The sequence below is a fragment of the Spermophilus citellus genome (genome assembly GCF_964194105.1).
Source record: "Spermophilus citellus genome assembly, chromosome: 16".
NCBI lineage: Eukaryota > Metazoa > Chordata > Mammalia > Rodentia > Sciuridae > Spermophilus > Spermophilus citellus.
The window spans coordinates 81,797,638-81,821,106 of record NC_138196.1 but is presented as its reverse complement, the minus strand read 5'-3'; the positions used below and the strand labels follow the sequence as shown (position 1 = coordinate 81,821,106).

The following is a 23,469-nucleotide window of genomic DNA, read 5'->3' as shown; positions in this document are numbered from 1 at the left end:
GTTCTGAGCCCCAACCATATCTTCTCAGAATATTCGGCTACAAGATGCAAAGGGTGCTCTAGGAAGCCGGCGTCTCCATCCCCAACCCCAGCAAGGAAGTAAGCACAGCCGCCGCGCCCCACCCAGCGCTCCGGCGGCTTTGAAAGCGCGGTGTGGGGCGCAGGGTCCCTGGAGAATTTCTCCAGGTGGGTGGAGACCTTGGGGACCACCTTCAGCCACTCTGCCGCAGACGGCTCCCGTCCGCAGGGGTTGGCATCCCGGGGGACCGCCAGGCGCAAAGTCCCAGTGGCCCGCAGGGTCTTAGGGAGCAGCGAACGGTGGGCGGCGCAGGCCGGGGCGCCCGGGGCGGGGCGCGCCGGGGCGTCACGTGGTGAGCCAGCCGGGCGGGCGGGGCCGCGCAGGCTAAATAGGGGCGAGCGGCCGGGGCGGCCACCGCGGCTCGGGCTCCGGCTCCGCCTTCGTCTCCGCGAGCTCGCTGCTCCCCTACGGCAGGCCCCGGCTCTCGGCGTTGCGCTCGGTGAGTGCCCGGGCGTGGGGCGCCACAGACGTGACCTTGGCGGAGGATGGGGAGCCAGCTGCGCGCGGGCGCCGAGGCTGGGCCTCTCTGCGGCCCCAGCCGGGCCCAGGCGCCTTCCCGCGGGGTCCTGGGGGACAGGCAGGGGTGGCGGTCGCGGCCGGCGGGAAGCGGGGCTGGACCGCCGGCGAGCCGGAGGCGCAGTGCACCCGGGCCGCGCTCCCCAGGGCTGGTCTCCCGGGGCGGTCTCCCTGGGCGGGCCGGAGGCGGCCCCGGGGCGCTGGGGAGTTTGCGGGGAGCCCCGGGGGAGGAGCCTGCGGGGAAGCTGGGCCCGGATCCCGGCGACGGTGGCCGGTCTCTCTTCCCCTCGGCCTCAGCCCTGGCCTCGGGTCCTCGGCACAGATTGCTGAGATAATGGTATCGACCTGCATCTGTTTTCCTTCAGTTTCTGGATTTGTTTTCTTTCTAAAGAGTTTGCCCGGCGACTTTCAGCACATAACCCCACACAATTCATGGGATCCCAGAAGACATAACCTGGGATCCCATGATCCCGGGTGGCTGGGGCGAGCGGGCCAGAAGAGTTAGCCAACAAACAGGAAGAGTGGAGGTCGGGCTGGGGTGGACTGTGTCGGGCTTGCTCTCGGGATATGGGAAGAGGACGTGGTCAGTGCTTCTCTTGGACTCCTGGAAGGGGGACAGCCTCAGGCCAGGAGGGTTGGGGGCCAGGAGTACTTCACGGCCTGGGGCACAGCCCCTCCTTCAGCCAGTGGCCTGGAGGGCGGGGGTGGGGGGGTAGTACCTGTGCAGCACTGGGGGGTGGCCTCCGCAGGGCAGGCCGGCGGGCAGGCCAGGATGAGGTGAATTAGACCTGGCTCTTAGGCGCCTGCATCAGTCCCCGGCCAGGCACTGAGGAAGCCCCAGCCCCACGACTCCCACACCAGTGAGTGGGCCAGGGAGATAGGGGTCATTCCCTCTGCGAGAGAACGGCTGAAGTACATTCATCTTGGTGAATCTGCAGGAAGGTGAAGAGGCCTGGGAGGTTGTTCTGCTCTTTTCTTCCCCATCAGCCTTTTCTCAGTGGAGACTTGCTTCCCATTGGTCCTAGTGATGGTGACCTACGACCTTTGAACTTCCTAGAGAAAGAACTTCCCAAAGAGAGTTGAAGGCACCCTGGAGAAGAGCCGCTTTTGCTCCTTTCAGGGTACTGCCTGGTGCAAAAGTGCAGGTCCCTCCTCCGCCTGCCTTGAGGCCCAGCGGGACACCCCACAGACCTGGCTCAAATGGACTTTTCTTGATGTTAACTCTGGACAACCCTGTTTCAGACTGGGCAGGTAGTGGGGCCGGAAGCCCTTTGGCCCCAGGTTGAAAGCCCTGTGGTGCTGATTCAGCAGTTTGGGTTGAGGCCCTTCTGTAGTAGGGGTGGAAATACTTGGGAGGAGTCACAGGTCTGTCTACTTTTCATGATCTGGTGTGAGGAAATTGTTAGACGTGTGAGGCTGAACTATATGAAATGGAATATTTGAAGGTCAAGGGGGTAGAAACCAAACACTTGCATGATTCACCTGAAGAGCAATGGTGGGGCTGATGGGATCTGTGTGCCCTGCTTGCTGCAGTTGGTAGTCCCTACACCTGTTCCCTTGAGGGCTTTTTGGTGTTGTTGTTTTGTTTGTTTGTTTGGGTACTGGGGATTAAATCCGGGAAGCTCAACCACAAAGCCCCTTCCCATCCATTTTTTATTTTTATTTTGAGATGGAGTCTCACTAAGTTGCTGAGGATGACTTTGAACTTTGAATCCTCCTTCCTCAACCTCCAGTGTTGCTGGGACTGCTGGTGTGCACTGCTGCTCCCAGCCCAGTTCTCTGCTTTTTAACTTAAAGCCTTAACTCCTCCTTCTGCAGACCTGAGGCCTTCCGGGGTAAACCTAACCCTAACCCTCTGAGCAGCGGTTTCTGGGGGTCAGTTATTCTCCTGCACCTGCTTTCCTTCAGAGGAACATTGTTTCTGCTTCTGCAGGCCTCTTCTTACACTTCTCCTGGGCTTCCTTGGAATTTCCTCTACTCTGTATCAATCCATAGCAATGTTGTTATAAAGTGTGTGTTGTTAACAGATCTAATGTAGTTCATTCATCTTTTTTTTTTTTCCTTTTTGTGGTTGTAGGGATTGACCTAGGGCCTTACCGTGCTAGGCAAGTGCTCTACCACTGAGCCACATCCTCAGCCTCTAGTTCATTCACATTAAATACACATGGTATGTTACCCTATATGAGGGACAGATTCTTTTTTTTTTTTTTCTGTACCAGGGGAGATGATGATGATGATTTTTTTTGTACCAGGGATTGAACCCAGGGGCACTTAACCCTGAGTCACATCCCCAGCCCTTTTTTATATTTTACTTTGAGATAGGGTCTTGCTGAGTTGCTTAGGGCCTCCCTAAATTGCTGAGGCTGGCTTTGAACCTGCTATCCTCCCAATCCACTGGGATAACAGGTGTATGCCACCACACTGGGCCCTTTTTATTTTTATTTAGAGACAGGGTCTTACTAAGTTGCCTAGGCTGGCCTCAAACTTGTAGTCCTGCCTCACCTCCCAAATCTCTAGGATTATAGGCCTGCCTGAGCCTGGTTTTCCTACTTTTTCACTATTGCTCAAGTGCTACAGTAAATATCTTTTTGAATCTCCCAGTTACTTTCAAGAGTTTCTCTTGTGTAGAAGCAAAAGTGAAGCAGAATTAAAGGCTGGGTCACAAGGCATGTGACTCATCACGTATTCTATTGTGCTGGATATTGACATAGTGCCCTCCTGAGTGACTGTCTCAGTTTGGTGTTTGTTGTTGTTCTTGTTTTGTGGGGTTTTTTGTTTGTTTGTTTGTTTGTTTTTGGTACTGGGGATTGAACCCAGGGGCACTCAACCACAGAGCCCCATCCCCAGCCCATTTTTGTATTTTATTCAGAGACAGGGTCTCACTGAGTCGCTCAGTGTCTTGTGGTTGCTGAGGCTGGCTTTGAACTCCTGATTCTTGTGCCTCCGCCTCCCGAGCTGCAGGCGTGCACCTGCACCTGGCTTGTCTCAGTTTCACGCCCAGCAGTGTGGAGGTTCCTGTTCCTCCTATTCACCAATACTAGCTCTTACCAGATTTCAATTTTTACCAATCTAGTAGGTTTGAAATGGTACCTGTTTTAATTTCCTGACTAGAAATTCAAGTTTTATTTTTTGCCCTAGAAAAGCATCAATAATAGTGAGGCTTTTCCTGTTTTGTTGTTGATCATTGGTAGCATTTGTGCATTTTTGTTTCCAAGACAGATTCTCACTAAGTTGCCTAGGCTGTCCTCAATCTCAAGCCCCTGCAGGCGCAGCCTCCGGTAGCTGGGATTACAGGTGTGTGCCACTGTGCCTGGCTCCCTTTGTGTATTTATTTACTTGTTGTTTGGGGATTAAACCCAGGGATGCTTTACTGCTGAGCCACATCCTCAGTCCTTATTTATTTATTTATTTAAAGTCAGAATCTTGCCTGAGTTGCTAGGGCGTTACTAAGTTGCTGAGGCTGGCCTCAAATTTGTAATCCTCCTACCTCAGTCTCCCGAGTTGCTGGGATTACAGCCACCATGCCTGGCTCCTTTGTGTGTTTTGAGGTGTTTGTGAACAGCTAACCCTCACAGAGTTCTTTAGGTCCTGACCTAGGTGTCTGAACTGTGTAGTTAGGTCACGTTTTCTCATTTATGTGTGAGGTTTAGGGTTGCAGTCTTACTCTTTACAGACAAGAAAGCTGGGCCACCCGCAGTCTGCAGCATGAGTTGCATCACTTAGGAGACTGTGGTAGAATTTCATCCCTGACAGTTAATCCGCCCTGCTCAGGTAGGTGCGCTCCTTCACAGATTGCTCATGGTCTTTCAAGCCTTAGTTTTTCCCACCTGCAAAGTAGAAGCCTTATACAAGACTGGGGTCCTTTTCTAGCACTGATGTTTTTATGAATGCTGGTGCTGAGAAGGACACGTGGATTTCAATTCTAACCCTTATCTCTCTTTACCAGGCCAGTAACTTCTTTGGTCTGGTCAAGATAATCTAACGTTGTCAGTAAACAGGGCTGGCTGAGCATTGGTCTGGTACCACCTAGGTGGTAGAGCCCTAGAGAAGAGGCAGATATTCTGCCTCCCAGCCTGGGTAGGGTCAGGCTGCCTCATGACCCTCTGACCTGCTGACCTGAACTTGGGCGGGGCATGTCACAGAGGAGTCACATGGCTTCCTGCTTACACAAGTCCTGGGGTGGGGGTAGAGGCTGCCAGCCAAGGCCTCCTTCAGTCAAGGGTGTGTCAGACCAAGTCAGAGTTCCAGAGCCCTCTGCCCTTCATTCTTGGTTTACTTGACTCCACTGGGGTTTGGGCAGTAAGGTGGTCAAGTACGTCACCAATAGTGGAATAGTCATAATTTTTCACTCAAACTGGGATACTTTTGAAGATAATTATTCCGGGGCAGCAGGTGTTCTCTGCCCTGCAAGCAGGAGATGCTTATTCAGTGACCAGTGGAGAGGGGGTGAGGTTTCCCGGTGCAGGGAGGCCCCTCCTTCCCTCTCAGGTCTGCCTTGCAAGAACCATATGTTCCTACCCCTGTACTACTCCCCGCCCCCCCTCTCCAGGGGACAGCAGGACCCAGCTGCAGGACACACCTTTCTTTTGCTGGCTTTCATGTCCAGCAGTCCCAGCCCCCAGCCAGCCAGGAAGCTCAGTGTCGCCTGCCCCATCCTCAGGGAGCTGCCCTGTCCGGCCAGCTGAGAGGCATAGACACTAATCTCATTTAGGTCTCAGAGGCTCTCTAAAAGCTCTGCAAGATGCCCACTTTAGAAACAGGCCTGGGTAATGTATCGCCCCTGTCAGCATCTCAGAGCTGGGAGCAGAATCTTCCAGAACTTAACCAGAACATTGTTCAGTAAGATTGTCTGGTTTCCCACCAACAATAAACATTTCTTTCAACTGCTGAGGGCCTTTGTGGTGTCCACTGTTCTGGTCCCAGGGTTGTGATTTTCTTCCTTGTGCAGGGTGTGGGTTTGCTGTGGCTGATCTTCAGCGTCCCACTTGTGGGCATTGTAGCCGGACGTTTCCAGGCGTGTGGGAGAGTGGCTTGAGCAGGCTGGCCCTGCTGCACCTGGTGTGAATGATTGACTTATTTTGGAAGTTGACTGGCAAGTGGGTGGCCTGTGAAGTGTCTTAATGGCCTGAAAGGTTCAGGTGACATATGGAACCTTCTTCCTGGATCCCATGGAGTCTCCAGGACTAGATAGTGGTGCTGCTGGTTCCTGGCTTGGATGCCTTTTCTGGGCCAGGCAGAAGTTAGCCACATCAAGCCTGGCTCCAAGGGAGCCACTGCCTGCTCATAGGGAGAGAGATGAGGCCAAGGGCTGGGATCCATGTGTGCGTGTGGGCGCGGCAAGGGCTATACCACTGAGCTGCACCCCCAGCCTGTTTTTATATGATTTTAAACGTGATCAACCAAGAATTCCTTTAGGAGCAAAGACATAAAACACCAAAGACCACATCAAGGCTGTGATTCAGAGCAAAGAAGGAAGGCTCCTGCGCCTCCAGTGCGTCCTTGAGATTACCCTCTCCCCTGCCCCAGGCTGCTCCAGCTTTGAGGTATAAATAACTGGGTGAGTGAAGTGGAGGGGCTGTGAGGATCCGCATGGTCTTGTTTTGTGGGTGTACTGAAGAGGTTGGAACTTGAACAGCTGCCTTTAATGATGGTGAGAACCAAGCCAAGTTTTTATGGAAGAGAAAGAAACGCATAATATTCTTTGTCCCGGTCCCACCAAGTCTTCACCCTCCTCCTCATTTCCCACCTTCCCCTGATGCAGTCGCTCTGCCACCTCCAGGCACAGTCCTGGGTTTGTGGTTACTTCAGAATGCAGGCACTGTCGGTGCATCTGTGTTTTCCCACCATCCTGGGGAGCGAACCCAGGGCCCTCTACCACTGAGCTACATCCCAGCCCCTTTATTTTGAGACAGGGTCTTGCTAGGTTTCTGAGGCTGTCCTTGAACTTGTGATTGTCCTACCTCAGCCTCTCGAGTTGCTGGAATGTAGACCTGAGCCACCACCACCCCTGGCTGAAGCCTCCGGACTCTTTAGAGACCCCTGGAAGAGGTCTACAGGATTCACAGCACCGCTGGGCAGAAGAGCAGGATATTAGGGAAAATCTGCTCTGGGTGTCCGTTCACGTTTTCTGATCTGGAAATTTCAGGGGCCTATGGCCTGTCCCCCTACGTCCTTCAACAGAGGGCTCTGTAACAGTGGAGGGGAGCTTTCTTCCTCAAGCTCGCTGGCAGCCCAACTCCACTCTTTTAGGATGGCAGGACATACATAAGGCTCCCTACGACTTGGCGTTAGCTCCTCTCCTGACGTCCATTCCCTCTCCTTCCAGAGTCCCAAACTTCACATTTGTCCTGGGAAGTCATTAGGGTGTCTGGGGAACAGTTTTGCTGTGGGAGTGGATCACTTGACCACAAACCCTTTCTTTACACATGACAGCATTCTTCAGGACACCAGTGGGATGTATGAACCATTGAGTGCTACATGGGCTTGGCCAGGGGAGGAAGGAGGGCCTGATCTTGTCACCAGAGACTGACTTGAAAAGGGTGGGGGGGTGCAGTGGATTCCAGATCTTGCTGGGAAGCCCATTGACCAGGACTAGAAATAACAGTAGCCCACAGCTTGCAAGTGTGTTCCTCCTGTTTGGGCCCCCTCCCCTCCTGAAATAAGGACTTTCTATTCATCTTGTGTAATTTTTTAAAAAATCACTGAATTGAGAAATAAGAGGAAAGCATTTGCCTGAACTAGGGGAAGTGAAAGTGGATTGCTGTTTTGGCAAAGACCTTGGAACCCATGACAGGGTATTAGCAGCTGAGCTTGTCTTTCGCACCCTTGCGCATTCCCAGAGGGATTGCCATTTGAGCAGTGTTGGGATAATGGAAGTTGGCTACTCACTAGAGTGAAACTGCGCCTGCTCTCAGGGTATCTGTCTCTTCCTCTAGGAGGGGACATTTGGCTTCAGAGATGGGCTCTCAGCAGTCTCAGAACCCTTAAAATGGAAGCCTCTTTGGACATGAGATGTGGAGGTTCTCTGGGGTTGGAACCGAGGGGCTTTTGTTCGTGTGTGATGGTTTTGGTGGGTTTTGTTGTTGTTGAGGTGGTTTTTTCTGTTTTGTTCTGTTTTGTTTTGTTTTTTTGGTAGCACCAGGGATTGAACCCAGAGGTGCTCTGCCACTAAGCTACAGCCCCAGCTCTTTTTAAATTTTGAGACAGAGACTTGCTAATTGTGATCCTCCTTACACAGCCTACCAAGCAGCTGGGATCAGTGTGCGCCACTGTGCCCGGTTTAGAAGCTTGTTTTAATGCAGATTCTTCTGGCCATGTGGAGGTATTTGGGGTAGGTTTGGGGTAAACTGGAGTCACCTGGCCCATGCTAGAGGTGGGGGAAAGGGAGGAGTGAAGGGAAATGGAGCCTGTTGGAGTGAGCAGCACTGTACTCCTTTGTGTGTACAGCCGGCACCACACAGGGGCTTCTGCCCTGCCTCGGTTCAAATACAGCTGCCACCAGAGACATGGTACCTACTAATCCACTTCATAGGTGGGGAAACCGCGGCTCCATAGAGGTTGGTGCCCCCAGTGCCAGTTAGTGGTGGAGCTGAGGCACAAATGCAGGTCTCCTGCCTCCACACCAGGGCTTGTCCTCACCACCAGGCGACAGCAGCTGGTAGCCCCCCGAAGTCTGTGCCACAGGTACAGGGCTGAAAGGAGTCTTCTTCCAAGTGCTTATCCTGCTGTGAGTGGGCAGGGCGCTGGGTGGTCCCTGCTGAGCTGTGGCTCCAGCTCACAGGAGCAGTGGGACCACAGGAAGAGGAGTGAGCACGGGGTCTCCCTGCCGGCGTAGTGCAGGGGGCTGCAGGAACTGGGGGCCTCCTGGGAGATGGGAGTGCCTGTGTTCTCTGCCATCACAGAAACCAAAGAAATCCCATTTTAAAATTTAGGTTGCCATGGAAATGCTCCTATCCTTCTCTTGGCTTATGGTTTCCCATCTCAGCAGATGCCGAGCCTCCCGGGGGCACCTGGGGACACTCATTCTCCATATACAAGAGATGAGAGAGCAAGCCTGGAGACCTGTCATCTGTTCACCCAGACTCCCACTTTCAAGGAGTGGACACTCTGGTGTTTCTGCACCAGTGCCCACTGTCTTGAGAAAAGATTAAAATGCCAGTGTAAGTCAGAGGGGCCCGACTTTTGCTGGACACATTTACCTCAATTTGCAGGCCATGTGGCCTGCTGGCACATGATCACATGAGAAGGGAGCCTCCCCATGAGTCACTGGACATGGGGACATTAAGGGCATTGAGCAGGCAGTCTTTAGGGAGGAAGCCTCATTGGTGGCAGAGGATGATGGAGAATGCATTTGGAGATTATTACAGAATTGATCGTTTACCAATTTGGTGACTCAGGGTCTTTGGCAGCATTACTACGATTCTTCCTAAAAGAAACAGTTTGAAATACAAGAACATTTTCTTTCTTTCTTTTTTTTTTTTTTTAAAGATAGAGTGAGAGGAGAGAGAGAGAGAGAATTTTTTAATATTTATTTTTTAGTTATCGGCGGACACAACATCTTTGTTGGTATGTGGTGCTGAGGATCGAACCCGGGCCGCACGCATGCCAGGCGAGCGCGCTACCACTTGAGCCACATCCCCAGCCCCAAGAACATTTTCATTTAAAAAAAAGGGGGGGGGGGGTTTATTTAGCTCACAGTTTTGGAGGCTGAAAGTTCAAGACCAGGCAGCCCCATGGAGTTGGCCTCTGGCGAGGACCCTGTTGGCCTGGGCTACCCCACAGCAGATGGCATCATGGTGGCATTGTGTATGATAGGGAGAGATTACATGGCTAGAGGAGAAACCAGAGACTGGAGCAGAGCCCACTAAGGCCTCCCACATGCCCCACCTCCTGTGTGTCACACTACCTCCTCACATGGCCACACTGAGGCCAAGCTCCTGCAACGTGGCCCTGTAGAGGACACACTCAGACCATAGCAGTATGGTCTCCTGGCGCAGTTACTGCTTTTGTATATTTTCTTTGACTTTTTCCCCCCATACTGGGGCTTGAACCCAGGGCTCCAAGCACCCACCACTGGGCTGCACCCCCAGCTGTCACTACCATCAGCATCATCTTCATCGTCGCTGTTTTATTTTGAAACAGGATCGTGCTCATTGCCAGGCTGGCAGCTTTTGTGCTGCTCCTGCCTGGGCTTCCCGAGTAGCTGAGAGGGAGCTGGCATGGTAGGCTGTGCCACCAGGCCTGGCTGCGCCCCTCACATCTTGCCCGAAGCTGCAGGACGGCACCTACCCATGCTCCTTGCTTAACAGGCTCACCTTACTGATGGTCTGCAACTCACTTTTCCACGTAACAGTAGGACCTGGGCGCTTTTGCTCTATCAGTACGATATGATGCAGCTAGTTCACTTTTCAGCGACTGCTTTGTCATCTACCTGGCCGTTCACCATGATTTAACAATTACCTGTTATTAGACATTGACTCTGCTTCTGGTCTTACCGAGAGAGTTATTTAGTGAGCAGCTGTGTGTGTGCCTGTGTCTTTTCACTTGGACGCCAGTGTGTCTGTATAGTAACTTTCTAAATGTCAACCTGTGTGAGTCACAGCACACAGGTTTAAAAGTTGGCAGGCAGCCATCATGGTGGCACATGCCCATGATCCCAGCTCTTTGAGAGGCTGAGCAGGAGGCTTACGAGTTCCAGGCCAGTCGGGGCAACTTAGTAAGACCCTGTCTCAAAATAAAAGGTAAAAGGTCTAGGGTGTGCTCAGTGGAAGAGCACTCCTGGATTCAGTGCTCAGTGCCACACACGCGTGTGCGCGCACACACACACACACACTAGAAAGTAACGATTGTGATCCATGTGCCATCCTGGAGGGCCTCCACAGAGCTCTTTCCAGAACATCTCTCTCTCCTCACATGTGTATTCTTCCAGAAGAATCATTCTTGAACTTGTTGGACTGTTAGTGATTCACATGTTCACAGTCAGAACCCTGAGCGTGGCCTGCCCTCTCTGCCAGCTGACACAGTGGGCTTGAGTTAAGCCATGGTGAAGTTTGACTCTTCCCTCATACGGGTGGGTCTCCTTGTGAGGCGCGTGTTGCACTGACACTAAGTCACAGGCCCTTCGGGGCCTTTGCCACAGCCTGACCTTGAGGAGGTAGAGCTGCTCTCAGGAGCCCGGGGACCAGCCGCCCAGCCCGCCCACGCTCCCTGCCCTGGCCAGGCCGCAGGTGTCGGCCAGGAAACACTTGCTTCTGTTAGCTCCTTGCCCGAGAGGGTGATTCATGTTGAGCTGGAAGTCGCCGGCCTCCTGACTCATGCTGGCGTCCTCAGATGAAGGGCTGAGGTGGGAGGTGTGGTCTCTCAGAAGGCCCATCTCCGAGGCTGGAAGCAGAGCCCTTGGCTGACTGGGCAAACCAGCTGGGCTCGCGGGAGCAGGTGGCTGGTGGAAGCTGCTTTTCTGTCATCTCCACTGTGACTGGCAAGGGCCACGCTTGTGTTTGCCTGCCCCGTTGGCTTTCCCTCAGGACATGGTCACACATGCATCTTTCAGATCACTCACTTTGGGAAGGCCTCTCCAACTCTTGAACAGATCCATGCAGTTCAGACGTAGCAGAGAGGGCCCTGGGCTCAGTTTAGTCACGGCACAGCCCCCGGGCTGTCTGTGTCCTCATGTCAGCCATCAGGCATGGCGGGAGCATGGGCACAGTGGAGGATGCTGTGGACACCATAGACCCCTGAGGTCCATCTGCCGTCACCCCAGGCTTCACAAAGGGGCCCCTGGCAGAGCCAGGATGAGAGCCTCGCTGTCTGCCCGAGGAGCGCCCTGGTGTGTAGCGTGGGACCCATCATAACTCCCCACTTCCTGTCCTTTCCAGGTGGGTTCAGGATCCAGTTTCCAGAATGTGGTGGCCTTTGGCCTTTCTCTGCTATCTACTGGTGCTGACCAGAGCCCAGGGCAGGACTTCTTTCCACCCGCTGTCAGACGAACTGATCACCTACATCAACAAGCAGAACACCACATGGCAGGTGGGCTGCGGGGCTGCTTCCTGTGTCTGTCCTTATGTCACCTTGGGGGTTGGCCTGTGCACTCGGATGGCTCCCAATGGGGCCACAGGACCTTCTGTGTGAGAAAGGTAAAGCTTAGGATCATGGTCGCTTCCTCTCTCCCTGTGCACCGTGGGCATGGGGACAGGCATGAGCGAGTGTCCCCAGGTGGGCCGAGGCATGGAGGAGTAGGTTGAGTTCCCAGCCCTCCACAGCCAGGGAGCCCAAGAAGCCCGCAGTGGAGGCCCTGTGCTCCATCAGTGCCCTCTCCCACCACTGCTGGTTTCTGCTGATCCCTGAAGACTGTGGGAACCAAGAAATGAGGAGTGAGCCGTGTGCAGGGCGGAGGGTGGGGCATGGGGGTCTCTTGTCAGCAGATGGAGAAGGCACCTGGTCTGGGAGCTGCACTCTGCCCATGGGCTGCTCTGGTGGTTCTCCAGTTCTTTTGTCTCCCTGGCCTTCCCTGAGGAGGAAGGACCCTGTGTGTGGGCAGCGTGCCCGCCTACCCCATGCCAGCAACCTCTGGGTTGGTAGGGGACAGTCACAGGCATGGCTCTCTTCCAGGCGGGACGCAATTTCCACAATGTGGACGTGAGCTACCTGAAGAGGCTGTGTGGCACTTTCCTGGGTGGGCCCCGGCTGCCCGAGAGGTAAGTGCTGTGCCTGGAGAAGCCCCGACTCTCAGCCTGTGGGCCACAGCAGCCATGAGGGACCGTGGAGGGGGAAAGGGAAGCCGCCCTCGGTCCCCCTCAGAGCTGCCGAGACACCTCAAGGTACACCTCCGGCCAGTATGGGCATCTCCAAGGTGTCCTAGAGCCTAGGACAAGGCTGCAGGATGGCAGATGGGTCTCGGTGAACTCCGTTCTGAAAAACCTAAGGAGACTCTTACGGAGAGCCATAGGATGTGCCCCGTGTGTTCTTCTCCTAGGGCATATTCATGGAGCTTTTCATTACAGGTGGCTGCCTGAGGGTGGGGCGGTTGACTGTCCTGACTGCTCTTTACAGCAAGGCAAGGGTGATAGAATTCATCATTTCTATTCCAGCCTGAGCTCTTAGGGCTGTAAGAAGAGCACAGTTTTCATTTTTAGCCATTCCAAGTCGGAAAGTGGGAAGTGCACTGCATCCATTTGGAGAATCGCAGCGAGATAGAGAGGAAAAGTGAAGTTGTAGGACTCCTCAGGGCTGAGGATGTTGGCAGTGACAGGATGTGTTCCCCACATCTGCCGTGTGGTTGGAGAACTTTAATGTGTTTTGTTTTTGTTTTTTTTTTTTTTGCGGGCGAGTACCAGGGATTGAACTCGGGGCCACTCAACCACTGAGCCACATCCCGAGCTCTATTTTGTATTTTATTTAGAAACAGGGTCTCACTGAGTTGCTTAGCGCCTTGCCATTGATGAGGCTGGCAAAAGCGTGATCCTCCTGTCTCAGCCTCCCAAGCCGCTGGGATTACAGGTGTGTGCGTCTCGCCTGGTGAGAATTTGAGTGTTTTTCACAGACTGTGAAACCTAGGGTGGGGCACATCTGTCTTGGCATACAGTTAAATGACTCTTTAAGGAAAAGAGAAAATAGAATGAATCCCAGATACTTTTCTACTCACAGCCAGTGTCGTCTTGTTCCAGTACACCTTTTATATGAAATGAGAACCCAGAAAAAAATCACAAAAATAAATTTTAAAAATGATTTAAAGCATCTAGATAGATGTTTAGGATTAAAGGTGGGTAGAGGAAGCAAGAGACATAGAACTGTTGAAAAATATCTAGAAAGAAGCGTACAGAATGCCAGATTGCATTGAGCCATGGGATCAAGTTCTGTGTTACAAGATTCCTAGTGCACCTCCGTAATCCCAGGGACCCGGAAGGCTGAGGCAGGGGGATAGCAAGTTTGAGGGCAGCCTCAGCAACTTAGCGAGACCCTGGCTCAAAGGGAAAAAGTAAAAATGGCTGGGGATGCAGCTCAGTGGCAAAATGCCCCTGTGTTCAGTTCCCACTACCAACAAACCAGACTATGAGGGACTTCTGCACATCTCAGCCCTCACTTGCTCTCTTGGTGCAGCCCTTAACCAAGAAGCCTTTGCATCTTGGGGGGTGAATTGCAAGGTGACAGTTTGTAATGAAGACCTTCCTTTGTCCAGAGTTCGGTTCGCTGAGGACATCAATCTGCCTGAAAGCTTCGATGCTCGGGAACAGTGGCCCAACTGTCCAACCATCAAAGAGATCAGAGACCAGGGTTCCTGTGGCTCTTGCTGGGTAAGACCCAGTTGGCTAGGATTGCTGCAGGAGCAGAACGGGTGGGGGAATGGTCAACAGTCTGGGGAGGGACCAACTGTGACCAGGCAAGTGACGTTAACTTTCAGAATCAGTTCCCATCAGTCTAGTGATGGTGTCATGGTCAGGAGTTGTGGCAAGGATTGGGTGGAGGAATGAATGGGCTGTGGGCCCTGCAGATGGCGAGTCCCTGTACATACTGGCAGCGCTGGCCACTGCTCTGCTTCCTGAGTGTCCCATCTCTGTCAATGAGCTGTCCTTGTTTTTGAGTTGTGGTAAAATACATATAGCAGAAATTGCCACCATCTTAACATTTGTTGTGTGCAGTTCAGTGGCGTTAGTACACGGGCACTGCTGCGCAGCCACCACACCCTCTCCCAGAGCTCCTTTCACCTCCATGTCGGGGGCTGCCGCCAACACCGACTCCTGCTGCTCTCCAAGTGCCTGCTCTAGGTGAAACCAGGCAGTATTTGAGCTGTGTGTTTGTGTTTGCTTCAGAAGTGAGCTGAGTCCCCAGGTAGAGGCTCAGGTGGATTGGTCTTTGCTTGGAAGCTGAGTTAGAGCCACACGTGGCTTTGAGAGAGACTGGCCATCCACGAGGTCTGCAGACCTCTCTGGTAATGGCGGGAGACGCCACAGGTCAGGCGTGGCGGCGGCCTCACTGGGCAGGACTTGTTCCCGCAGGCATTTGGGGCTGTGGAGGCCATGTCTGATCGGATCTGCATCCACACCAACGGGCACGTCAATGTGGAGGTGTCTGCAGAGGACATGCTCACCTGCTGTGGCAGCCAGTGTGGGGACGGGTGAGTCTTGGGCACCTTTACACAGAGGTCTTAGTGCAGAATGAACTGAGGACTTCTTAGGGGAGGGAAGGTGTTTCTTGGCTGAGACAGAGGAGTGGAAGCAGACCCGGGAGTGGCTGCCACTGTCTGGCCTACAGAGCTGGGCGAGGGGAGGGTCCTGGCCAACATGGTCTCAGAAAATGCCGTTAAATTTCTGAACCTAGGACTGGTGTTTCCTCACTTGTTCCTTCTTCCTGTTCATGGAAATGTACTTGCCTTGGGGTTGTTTTCTTATTTTGAATCAAGACAGTGGGCCCCAGGTGGATCGCACTGAGCTGTATCCCTAACTCAGGGGCTCACCAGTGCTAACGTCCGGCCTTGGGCCCACACCAGTGGTGTACATCCATGGCTGCACATAGAAAGACCCGAGTTACAGAAACGTGCCTGGGCCTCACTGCACACCAGTGAATCGCTCTCTGGCACTGGTGGGTTTTCCTAGTACATTCGTCCCTGCTTTCCCACAGGGGATACGCTCCAGTACCCCTCATGGATGCCCAAAACCCAGGCTAGGACTGAACCCTGTATGTGCTGTTTTTTCCTGTACATAAATTTAATGCTTTTTCCACCTTAACTAAGCACTTAGCACTTGCTATGCCCATAAGTTTTGCAGAGACAAAACCAACACAAATTTCTTTTTCTTTCGTTATAATTTCAGGGATAAGAGACTTGGGAATCTCAGCATCTGATTTTTTTTTTTTTTCTTAAGTTCAGAACTTTTCACCTTTTCACTTAAATAAAGCACTTTATGGCTTCTCTTTGGCCTACTGGAATTGTCAGCATTGTCACTCTTGTGCTCTGGGGCCACTGTTAAGTAAAATAACTTGAACACAAGCACTGTAAAAAGACCTGTGAATCTGATGACCAAGGCAGCTACTAAGTGCCTGATGGGCAGGTAGTGTATACAGCACAGACACTCCAGACAAGGGCATGATTCTCATTCCGTGCCAACTGGAGTGGCATGGTGTGAGATTTCATCACGCTGGTCAGAACAGTTTATAATTTAAAACTTAGGAAATGCAGGAACTCTCCATTGAACATTTTAGACCACAGTTGGTGGCACAGGTAACTGAAACCTCAAAAATCAAAAACTATACAGTTGAGGAGATTGGAACTCCTCTACCTTGGGGAATTATAATATCCTGCATGGTTGAGAATCACCATTCCAGAAAGAAGGAAGCCTAGAGCCTAGTTTGTAAGAGTCCTGACTTCTGGGCAGGGGGAGGGGGGGGTTATGGGAAGGGATGGGAGCCTGGTTGGATGCCTGAAGAAGTAAGTTGAGGGAGGGTGACTGGGGGTTGGTGGGCTCTGGGAGGACAGTCATGCCAGTGCTAGGGCATGTGGACCCAGCAGTGACCTTAATGTGTGACCAGGCAGTGGTCTGTGCACAGCCGGAACTTCTCTTACACTGAATTTAACACAAGGCTCTTTTTTTAGCTGTAATGGAGGCTATCCGTCTGGAGCTTGGAACTTCTGGACAAAAAAAGGCCTGGTTTCTGGTGGCCTGTATGACTCCCACATAGGTGAGTGTGCATTCCTGTCTGCCAGAGGATTCCATAAGCCCTGCCTCAGGATGGCTTTTGTTTCTGTTATGAAGGACCATGGAGGGCAGAGGGCTGGGTGGGAAGACGGACACAGATAAGGCAGCCCTCCAGACAGGGTCAGCCCCAGGTCAGGGCTGCAGGCATGGGCTGGCCTGAGGGCCTTTCCGTGGTGGTGGTAGGCTGACCCCCCTCGTCCACTCTGTCCATCAGGCTGCAGACCCTACTCCATCCCTCCCTGTGAGCACCACGTCAACGGTTCCCGGCCCCAGTGCACAGGAGAGGGGGACACTCCCAGATGCAGCAAGAGCTGTGAGCCCGGCTACGCCCCATCCTACAAGGAGGACAAGCACTACGGTAAGGTGGGCTGGGATCTGCCACGAGCCAAAGGGAGGCAGAGACCAGGGCCGTTGGATCCTAGGGTCCAGGAACACTGGGAAGGAGAAAGGAACAGAAGTTCCTCGCCTCACACCCCCACACTCTGCCTTGCTCCACCCCAAATGCAGCTTCAGCCCTTTTGAGCTGCGAGGGACCGAATTCCTTACTGTGTGAGCCGGTAGCCGATCCTGGAGCACTGGGGTCCTCAGCTCCAGGCCCAGCTCACTCCTTAGGAAGCCTTTCTTGGCCTCCTGCTGTAAATCAGCAGATAACTGCCTGTGGGAGCTGAGGTGGCACCCTCACCCAGCTGGTGTGGTTCCCCCTCCAGGGTACAGTTCCTACAGCGTCTCCAGTAACGAGAAGGAGATCATGGCAGAGATCTACAAAAACGGCCCAGTGGAGGGTGCCTTCACCGTCTTCTCAGACTTCCTGACCTACAAATCAGGTGTGTAGGCAGCGGGTGGAGGGCTCAGCCGGCAGGTGCTCAAGGGGTCAGCAGGACTCGCCCGGAGGAAGACCTGGGGCTCCTGAGGAGGAGGGCTGCCCGACCTCCCTTCGTCCGCCCTCCGTCCTGCCAGCCACCTGTGGCCACTGCTTTCCACCTGTGCTGTGCTGGCCTCCTTCATCTCTGCACATAGAATCCCACACCCCTCTCTAGGAACTTGTCTGGCTAATTCCTCTTCATCCAAGCCCAGCTCAGCTCTCCTCTCTGGGACCTTCCCTCTCCCTGGCAGTGGTCCCTCCGGCCTTGGCCCGTGTCCTTCATCAGTCTCCACATTTGAACAGTGGGGACTGAGTGGCCTATTTCAATCATTTTTGTTTTTGTCTTTACAAAGACCTAGTGTCACACCTGACATCCAGAGATGAATAAAGGAAATACCTTGCTCTGGGTGGTGCCGAATGCTTCCCATTCCTGACCCTGTCCCTGTCAGCTCCTTAGAAGCCCCCCAGTCCAGGTGAACTGCCTTTGCTCCTACTTTTCTCTTATTTACATTCAACCAGATGTAATACCAGTGCTCTCAATTTGGAACAAAGGAAGATGAGCTGGGCAAGAAAAATAAGTATTGTCATGAGGGCAATACTTACACAGTCCTCTAAATGTTACTAAAGATGTTTCTGATTTGACAGATGATTCATCTGCCAGGGAAGGCCTGACTAACCAGATCTCTGAGCTCCTTGGCCAGCATCTTTCCCATCAGCCAACACCAGGGACCCATCCTCCTCCCACCTCACCTCTCCAATGCACCCCAGAGCAGCAATTTAAAAACTCTTCAAGCTGTGTAAAACTCTTGACAGACAAACCCATAATTATACAGAATCCCAGGATGTAAAACAGATAATTGGTCACTTAGCAGTAAATTTCTTTTGTAAGTTAGTCATTAGAGAAAGCCACATGTGGTGGCACATGCCTGTAATCCTGATGGCTCCAGAGGTTGAAGCAGGAGGATTGCAAATTCAAAGACAGCCTCAGCAATTTAGCAAGCAGCTTATCAACACCCTGTCTCAAAATGAAAAGAAAAGGGTGGGGATATGGCTCAGTGGTAGAGCATCGCTGAGTTCAATTCCCAGTACCAAAAGAAACACACACAAAAAACTTAATGATTAGACCTTTTGTTTTTAAAAATCAACCAACAAATCTTTTTGTTGGATTCCATTTCAATATTTCACATAGTTGAGTGTGTTGGGCTTTTAAAAATGTATTTGGTACTGGGCACATGCTTGTAATCCCAGTTACTCGGGAGCCTGAGGCAGAAGGATCACAAGTTTAAGGCCAGCCTGGGATGGTAAAATAATTTTTAAAAGTGCTGGAGAACCACTTTATGCTTTGAATATAGCCCTTGATGCTCTGCTACTGCAGCTTATTTTCTAAATGGACACTTTCTTTCTCCTCTTCTCTCTCTGCTCCTCCCTAATCTCTCCCCCTCCCTAATCTCTGGGAAATGGGGAATTACCTTTCTTCCCCATTTTAGGCAGATTATCTTTCCCTGAGTATGCACTCACCATAGAAAGGAAGTAATCCAGACTTTGGGGATGGTACCAGAAGCTCTCAGAAATGACTGTCTCACAAAATAACAAGTGAATTACAAATCCAAAGGAGAACACATGGAATGTGACCTTTGAATCACCTCTTTAAAAAGCCCCCTGTTTGATGGGCAGAATCACAGCCTCTGGGACAGGACAGGAGTCCCCTGTGTTTCTCCTTTGCTAGCAAAGCAATAAATGTTCTTTTTCCTTTTTCTCAAAAAAAAAAAAAAATAGTGCTGGAAAGGTAGCACTTTTTAGCTCATTGGTGGAGAACTTGCCTAGCATGCATGAGGCCCTGGGTTCCATCCTCTACTGCAAGACAAAACAAAACCCAAAACCACGTGTGGATTATCTCCCTATATCACGGGAGCCCCTGGAGTCTTCTGATGGAGCAGTGGTGTTCTAGCCCTTTATTTGTATTCTGTCAATGGAACCCAGGGTCTGGCTGGGAGGCCTGTCTCTGCTGCTGGGGGTGGCTAGCTGAGTCGGGGTGCTGTGGAGCGGGATGGTGGCCTGGACTTGGTCTGAACTGGCTTTCCCTTCCTCAGGAGTGTACCAGCATGTTGCTGGAGAGATGATGGGAGGCCACGCCATCCGCATCCTTGGCTGGGGGGTAGAGAATGGCATCCCTTACTGGCTGGTGGCCAACTCCTGGAACACTGACTGGGGTGACAATGGTGAGTGGCAGCCCCCTTCCTGCTGCAGATAGGGAGTCATGAGCCAGAACAGACTGGGTGCTGGTGGGCTGGGACTTCTCCATGTAGGTAGACAGCCTCGGAGCCTGAGAGGGTGGTGTGCACCGGGCCGTGGCTCCAGGAAGCTCTGCACAGCAGCTCCCACTGGACCAGGCTGTGAAGGTGACCTGGGGTTGGTGAAAGAGCCTGGAGAGGGGAGGGCCCGGCTGCTGGGCCAGAAGCTGAGAGCACCGTGGTGCTGCAGGGGGCAGGTGACTCACTCAGTCCTTGGAGTGAGTCTGAATTATTGACAAGGATCAGAAATTAAGGCATACATTCAAAGCACCTTTCTTTCTGTTTCCAGGGTTCTTTAAAATCCTCAGAGGAGAGGATCACTGTGGAATTGAATCAGAAATTGTGGCTGGAATCCCACGCACTGACCAATACTGGGCAAAGATCTAGTCTGCTGCAGGCCTGGCTGGCCAGTCCTGGGGGTTTCCCTAAACATAGCCAACTGGTCTGGGGGTGAGATGCGGGCAAGAATATCTTTTATTCTTTGAGTTCACATAAGGTACAAGAAGTTGTAGACAGGGTCTAAAGAACTGGATCAGGCCAAACTCACGCTTCCCGGTAGAACTGTCTTCCAAGGAAACGTGTCCATTCCTGCTCCCTCCCAGCCTGTTCAGTGGACAATGGCCACAGTGCACCCCGAGTCTTCCCCGTAGACTAGTGCTGTTTGTAGTGCCTGCTGCTCCGGCTCTGGCTGCAACACCCTCCCACCCCTCGTCCAAGCATCTTCAGCAGCGACAGACCCACCAGCTTTGGCTGCAGGCTTTCCAAAGGAAGGGTCTGTGGAGTCCCAACAGGACAAATGCCCGCGCGGAGCAGTACCTCTAAGCAAGTAGCCTTCTAGATGCCACAGGTCCGTAGCAGGCATGGCGTGCAATCCTCTGGAGAAAGCCGCGTCGACGCAGGGCGCCTGCATCCGTGGCCCTTGGTAGTGCTGTAAGCCCTCTCTGGTTCTGTCCTTGGCTGATTCTTTTTTAATAGAAGTTTTATTTTTTGTGCACCTCCGCTGATCATGTGAATGAACAAATCTAATAGCTGGAAGAGCTATACTCGTTTTTACAGATTGTCTCCCAATGGCTTAAAGCAAATCAAGTGGTCATGATTTGCTGGCTGACCTACTGACCTTGACTACTACATTGAAACTAGTTTAGGAGAAATCAGCTTTTACTGTTTTTGAAAAATTACATCTTCACCCTGTCAATTTAACAAGGAATGACTGTGCCAATAAAAGGTTTCTCCTTTAGTGAAATGTGCCGATGGTGCCTCAGTATACTCCGGATGGGGCCCTGTGGTCCTGGCCTGTGCACTTGTGGTCTTTAGCCTTCTGGAAACTGCTTGCTCCCCAGCCGTGTTTTCAATTCAGGGCATCTGTCTCTCCCTGGTTCCCTGTCATCCTCATCAACCCTTCTGTCTTGACAAGCTTATCCCTGCTCAAAGGTAAGGACATAGCTGTATTCCACTGTTCACCCACAAGCCCACAATCTGCTGAGGTTTCAAGGTGCAGCACCATGTTGGTCTTCAGATCAGGTTGTCTGTTTCCCAGGAGACACGTCTCCCAGGGTGGAGCCAGAGCCTGTGTGTGGTGTTTTGAGTTCCCCTTTGTCACTAGTTTATATTGCTGGGACAAACGCCCAGTGAAGTATCATAACCAAGTGCACCAGTTCTTGAGGGAACCAGAAACTACAATAATCAGCACTCATTCACCTGCCTGCCCATAGTTATTTCCCTTCCCCACCTGGGAAGCTTGTCTTCTAGTAAGCTAGGAATCAGGCTACATCAAATAAGCTCTTAAAAACCTGGTTTGAGAGGGTGGGTCAGTGGAAGAACTACCAGTGCGTGAGGCCCTGGGTTGATCCACACTGCAACAGCAACCTGGTGAAGGTTACAGAATAGTTCGTGGTACTCCTTATAGTACTTAGAAAGTGTTTCACAGGGTTATTCAAGCCACAAATTCCTAGTCACTTTACTCCTGCAATTTCAAATATATTCCTGACCTCAGTGAGTTGCTAACAGTTCCGCTGCTCCCACGCTTCCGCTCCGGTTCTTCTTCCACCATGTACCCACCTGCAGCTCCATTCCCACCCGTGGAGCCCGCCAGGGTGTGCTTCATGAAGCACCAGAAGGCACTGGGACAGCATCACACGTGAAGGCTTTACCAGAAGAACCTGCTTCGCAGTGTTTGGGATGGATTTCAAGGCTTTAGTCAGCCAGAAATGACCCCCTGGATCACGTCTGCTCCAAGGGTCCTCCTGGACGCCTGTCCACATGGGAGGACGGCAGGACAGTGCCCTTTCAGTCTTCCCTGCAGGTCAGTCTGGGAGAGTTCCACCTTTCCTCTCTTAGGCCTCAGAGCACCGTCCTCTGGGAGCCTTGCCACTTTAATGGGCTGCAGCCCAGCTTCACTGCCCATTAGCCAGTGCTAGAATGAGCGCTGCACTTGAGTCAGCAAGCAGCCTGACCAAACACACTCATTCCTAAGGAGGTTGAAGTTTGAGGAACAATGCCCTTGAGCAGTGTTCTTTAGCCTGATCTCTCCACCAGCCCGGTTCCTGTCACCTGAGAACTTTACTAGGTCAGAAAGTCTGTGGCCCCGGTGATGGGGTAATTGTGATTCACACTGATGTTTCAAAACCACAAACTTAAGAGCTCAAGTTTCCAAAACTGCCAAAAATGACTACCTCTCCCCCTACACACACCAGCGCCCCTGGGAAATGGCACAGTAGTTAACCATAGAGGTCAAGCTCCCACTCCCAGCTGTTGTTCATTTTAAATTCCTAGATTCTGATGGGCTGGGTGGAATAATCTGTGAACAGGAAACAGACCGTGTCGAATGCTGTAAATGATACTGAAAGTGGGGAGCAGGATGCCCAATTGTTTGAATTTTAGATGAATATTTATGTACAGTTATACTAAAAAAATAAAATCAAGCAGGACATGTGGCACATGCCTGTAATTCCAGTGGCTCCAGAGGCTGTCAGGAGGATCATAAATTCAAGGCCAGACTGGGCAACTTGGGGAGACCTCGTCTTAAAAAGGGCTGGGGATGTAGCTTAGTGATAGAGTGCCCTTGGGTTTAGTCCCCAGTACTGGGGCAGGGGGAATGCAACATGCAAATTTGTAACAACTTACCTTAAAATCCCAAGTCGAGTCTTGGCAAAGTACTTTGTGCCTGGCTCACAGCCCATTCTATTCCATACAGCAAGTTACCTTAACTGGCTTCAGCATTGATGACAAGTTTGTCCAGGGCTGAGCCTAAACAAACCAATTAACTATAAATCTTCATGGACCCAAACTTAAGCCAGGTGTCTCTAGTGGTCACAGAAAACCCGTTTCTGTAACAGTGCTAACCCAACATTACTTAGGAAAAACCCAAATTCAGTCGTCAAGTCACCGTACACGCAGTAGACGGGGACACGAGGCTGTGCACACTGCAGTGCCCCGGGTGTCCTCCAGACGTCTGTGTGCAGGAGGCTTGGACCTCAGGGTAGTGACATGGAGGTGGTGGGGACTCACCTTCAGAAGGGGTGACTGCTGACCTTCTAGAGTGAGTCTGTTATAAAAGAGCCCGCTGGGCCCCGACTCCCTCTCGCTCCCAGTCTCCCACCACTGTGATGCCGTCCTCCAGGGGGCCCGGACCCCAGGCTGGACAGGCAGGGCCACCCAACCTTCACTTCCAGTCTCCCTAACTGTGAGCATTTATAAAGAAGCCTTTCCCCTCCTCCCCTTGTGTTGCTGGGGCTCAGACCTGTGCTGGGTGAGCACCCCACCACGGGTCACATCTCCAGTCCTGAACTCCTTTTCCCACATACGGTAACCCAGCCTCAGGCATTTTGATAATGTGACAAGAGAGAGCTATGCCTCACAGCAGTGCCGGCCACGCTGACTCTCCCAAGGGCTTTTCTGGACAGACCCTTGGCAGGGAACCATGACTTCCTTGCCCAGGCAGAGATGCACTGAGCCACGGCAGGAGGGAGTTTACACCAGCCCCGGCTGTGCTGGGGTTAAGGAGGGGGAACGAGGCTGGGTGCCACTTGACCTTCAT

General features: G+C 52.3%; 1 protein-coding gene across 1 annotated transcript; it reads left to right on the top strand.

Moving 5' to 3' along the window:
* Positions 1 to 364: 364 nt before the first annotated feature.
* Positions 365 to 20,670, top strand: CTSB (cathepsin B). The gene is made up of 10 exons (XM_081269097.1): positions 365 to 517; positions 11,469 to 11,619; positions 12,202 to 12,287; positions 13,769 to 13,883; positions 14,586 to 14,704; positions 16,178 to 16,263; positions 16,495 to 16,638; positions 16,988 to 17,104; positions 19,233 to 19,361; positions 19,723 to 20,670. Exons 2-10 carry the CDS (start codon positions 11,494 to 11,496, stop codon positions 19,818 to 19,820), a joined length of 1,020 nt encoding a protein of 339 aa, XP_081125223.1. The 5' UTR covers positions 365 to 517; positions 11,469 to 11,493; the 3' UTR covers positions 19,821 to 20,670.
* The last annotated feature ends 2,799 nt before the right edge of the window (positions 20,671 to 23,469 follow it).

Bases quoted from the DNA above. Each gene is read 5' to 3' on its own strand.
- CTSB (XM_081269097.1), top strand. From the start codon at position 11,494: ATGTGGTGGCCTTTGGCCTTTCTCTGCTATCTACTGGTGCTGACCAGA. The intron at 13,884-14,585 runs GTAAGACCCAGT...TTGTTCCCGCAG, and splicing joins GTTCCTGTGGCTCTTGCTGG to GCATTTGGGGCTGTGGAGGC. The intron at 16,264-16,494 runs GTGAGTGTGCAT...TCTGTCCATCAG, and splicing joins CCTGTATGACTCCCACATAG to GCTGCAGACCCTACTCCATC.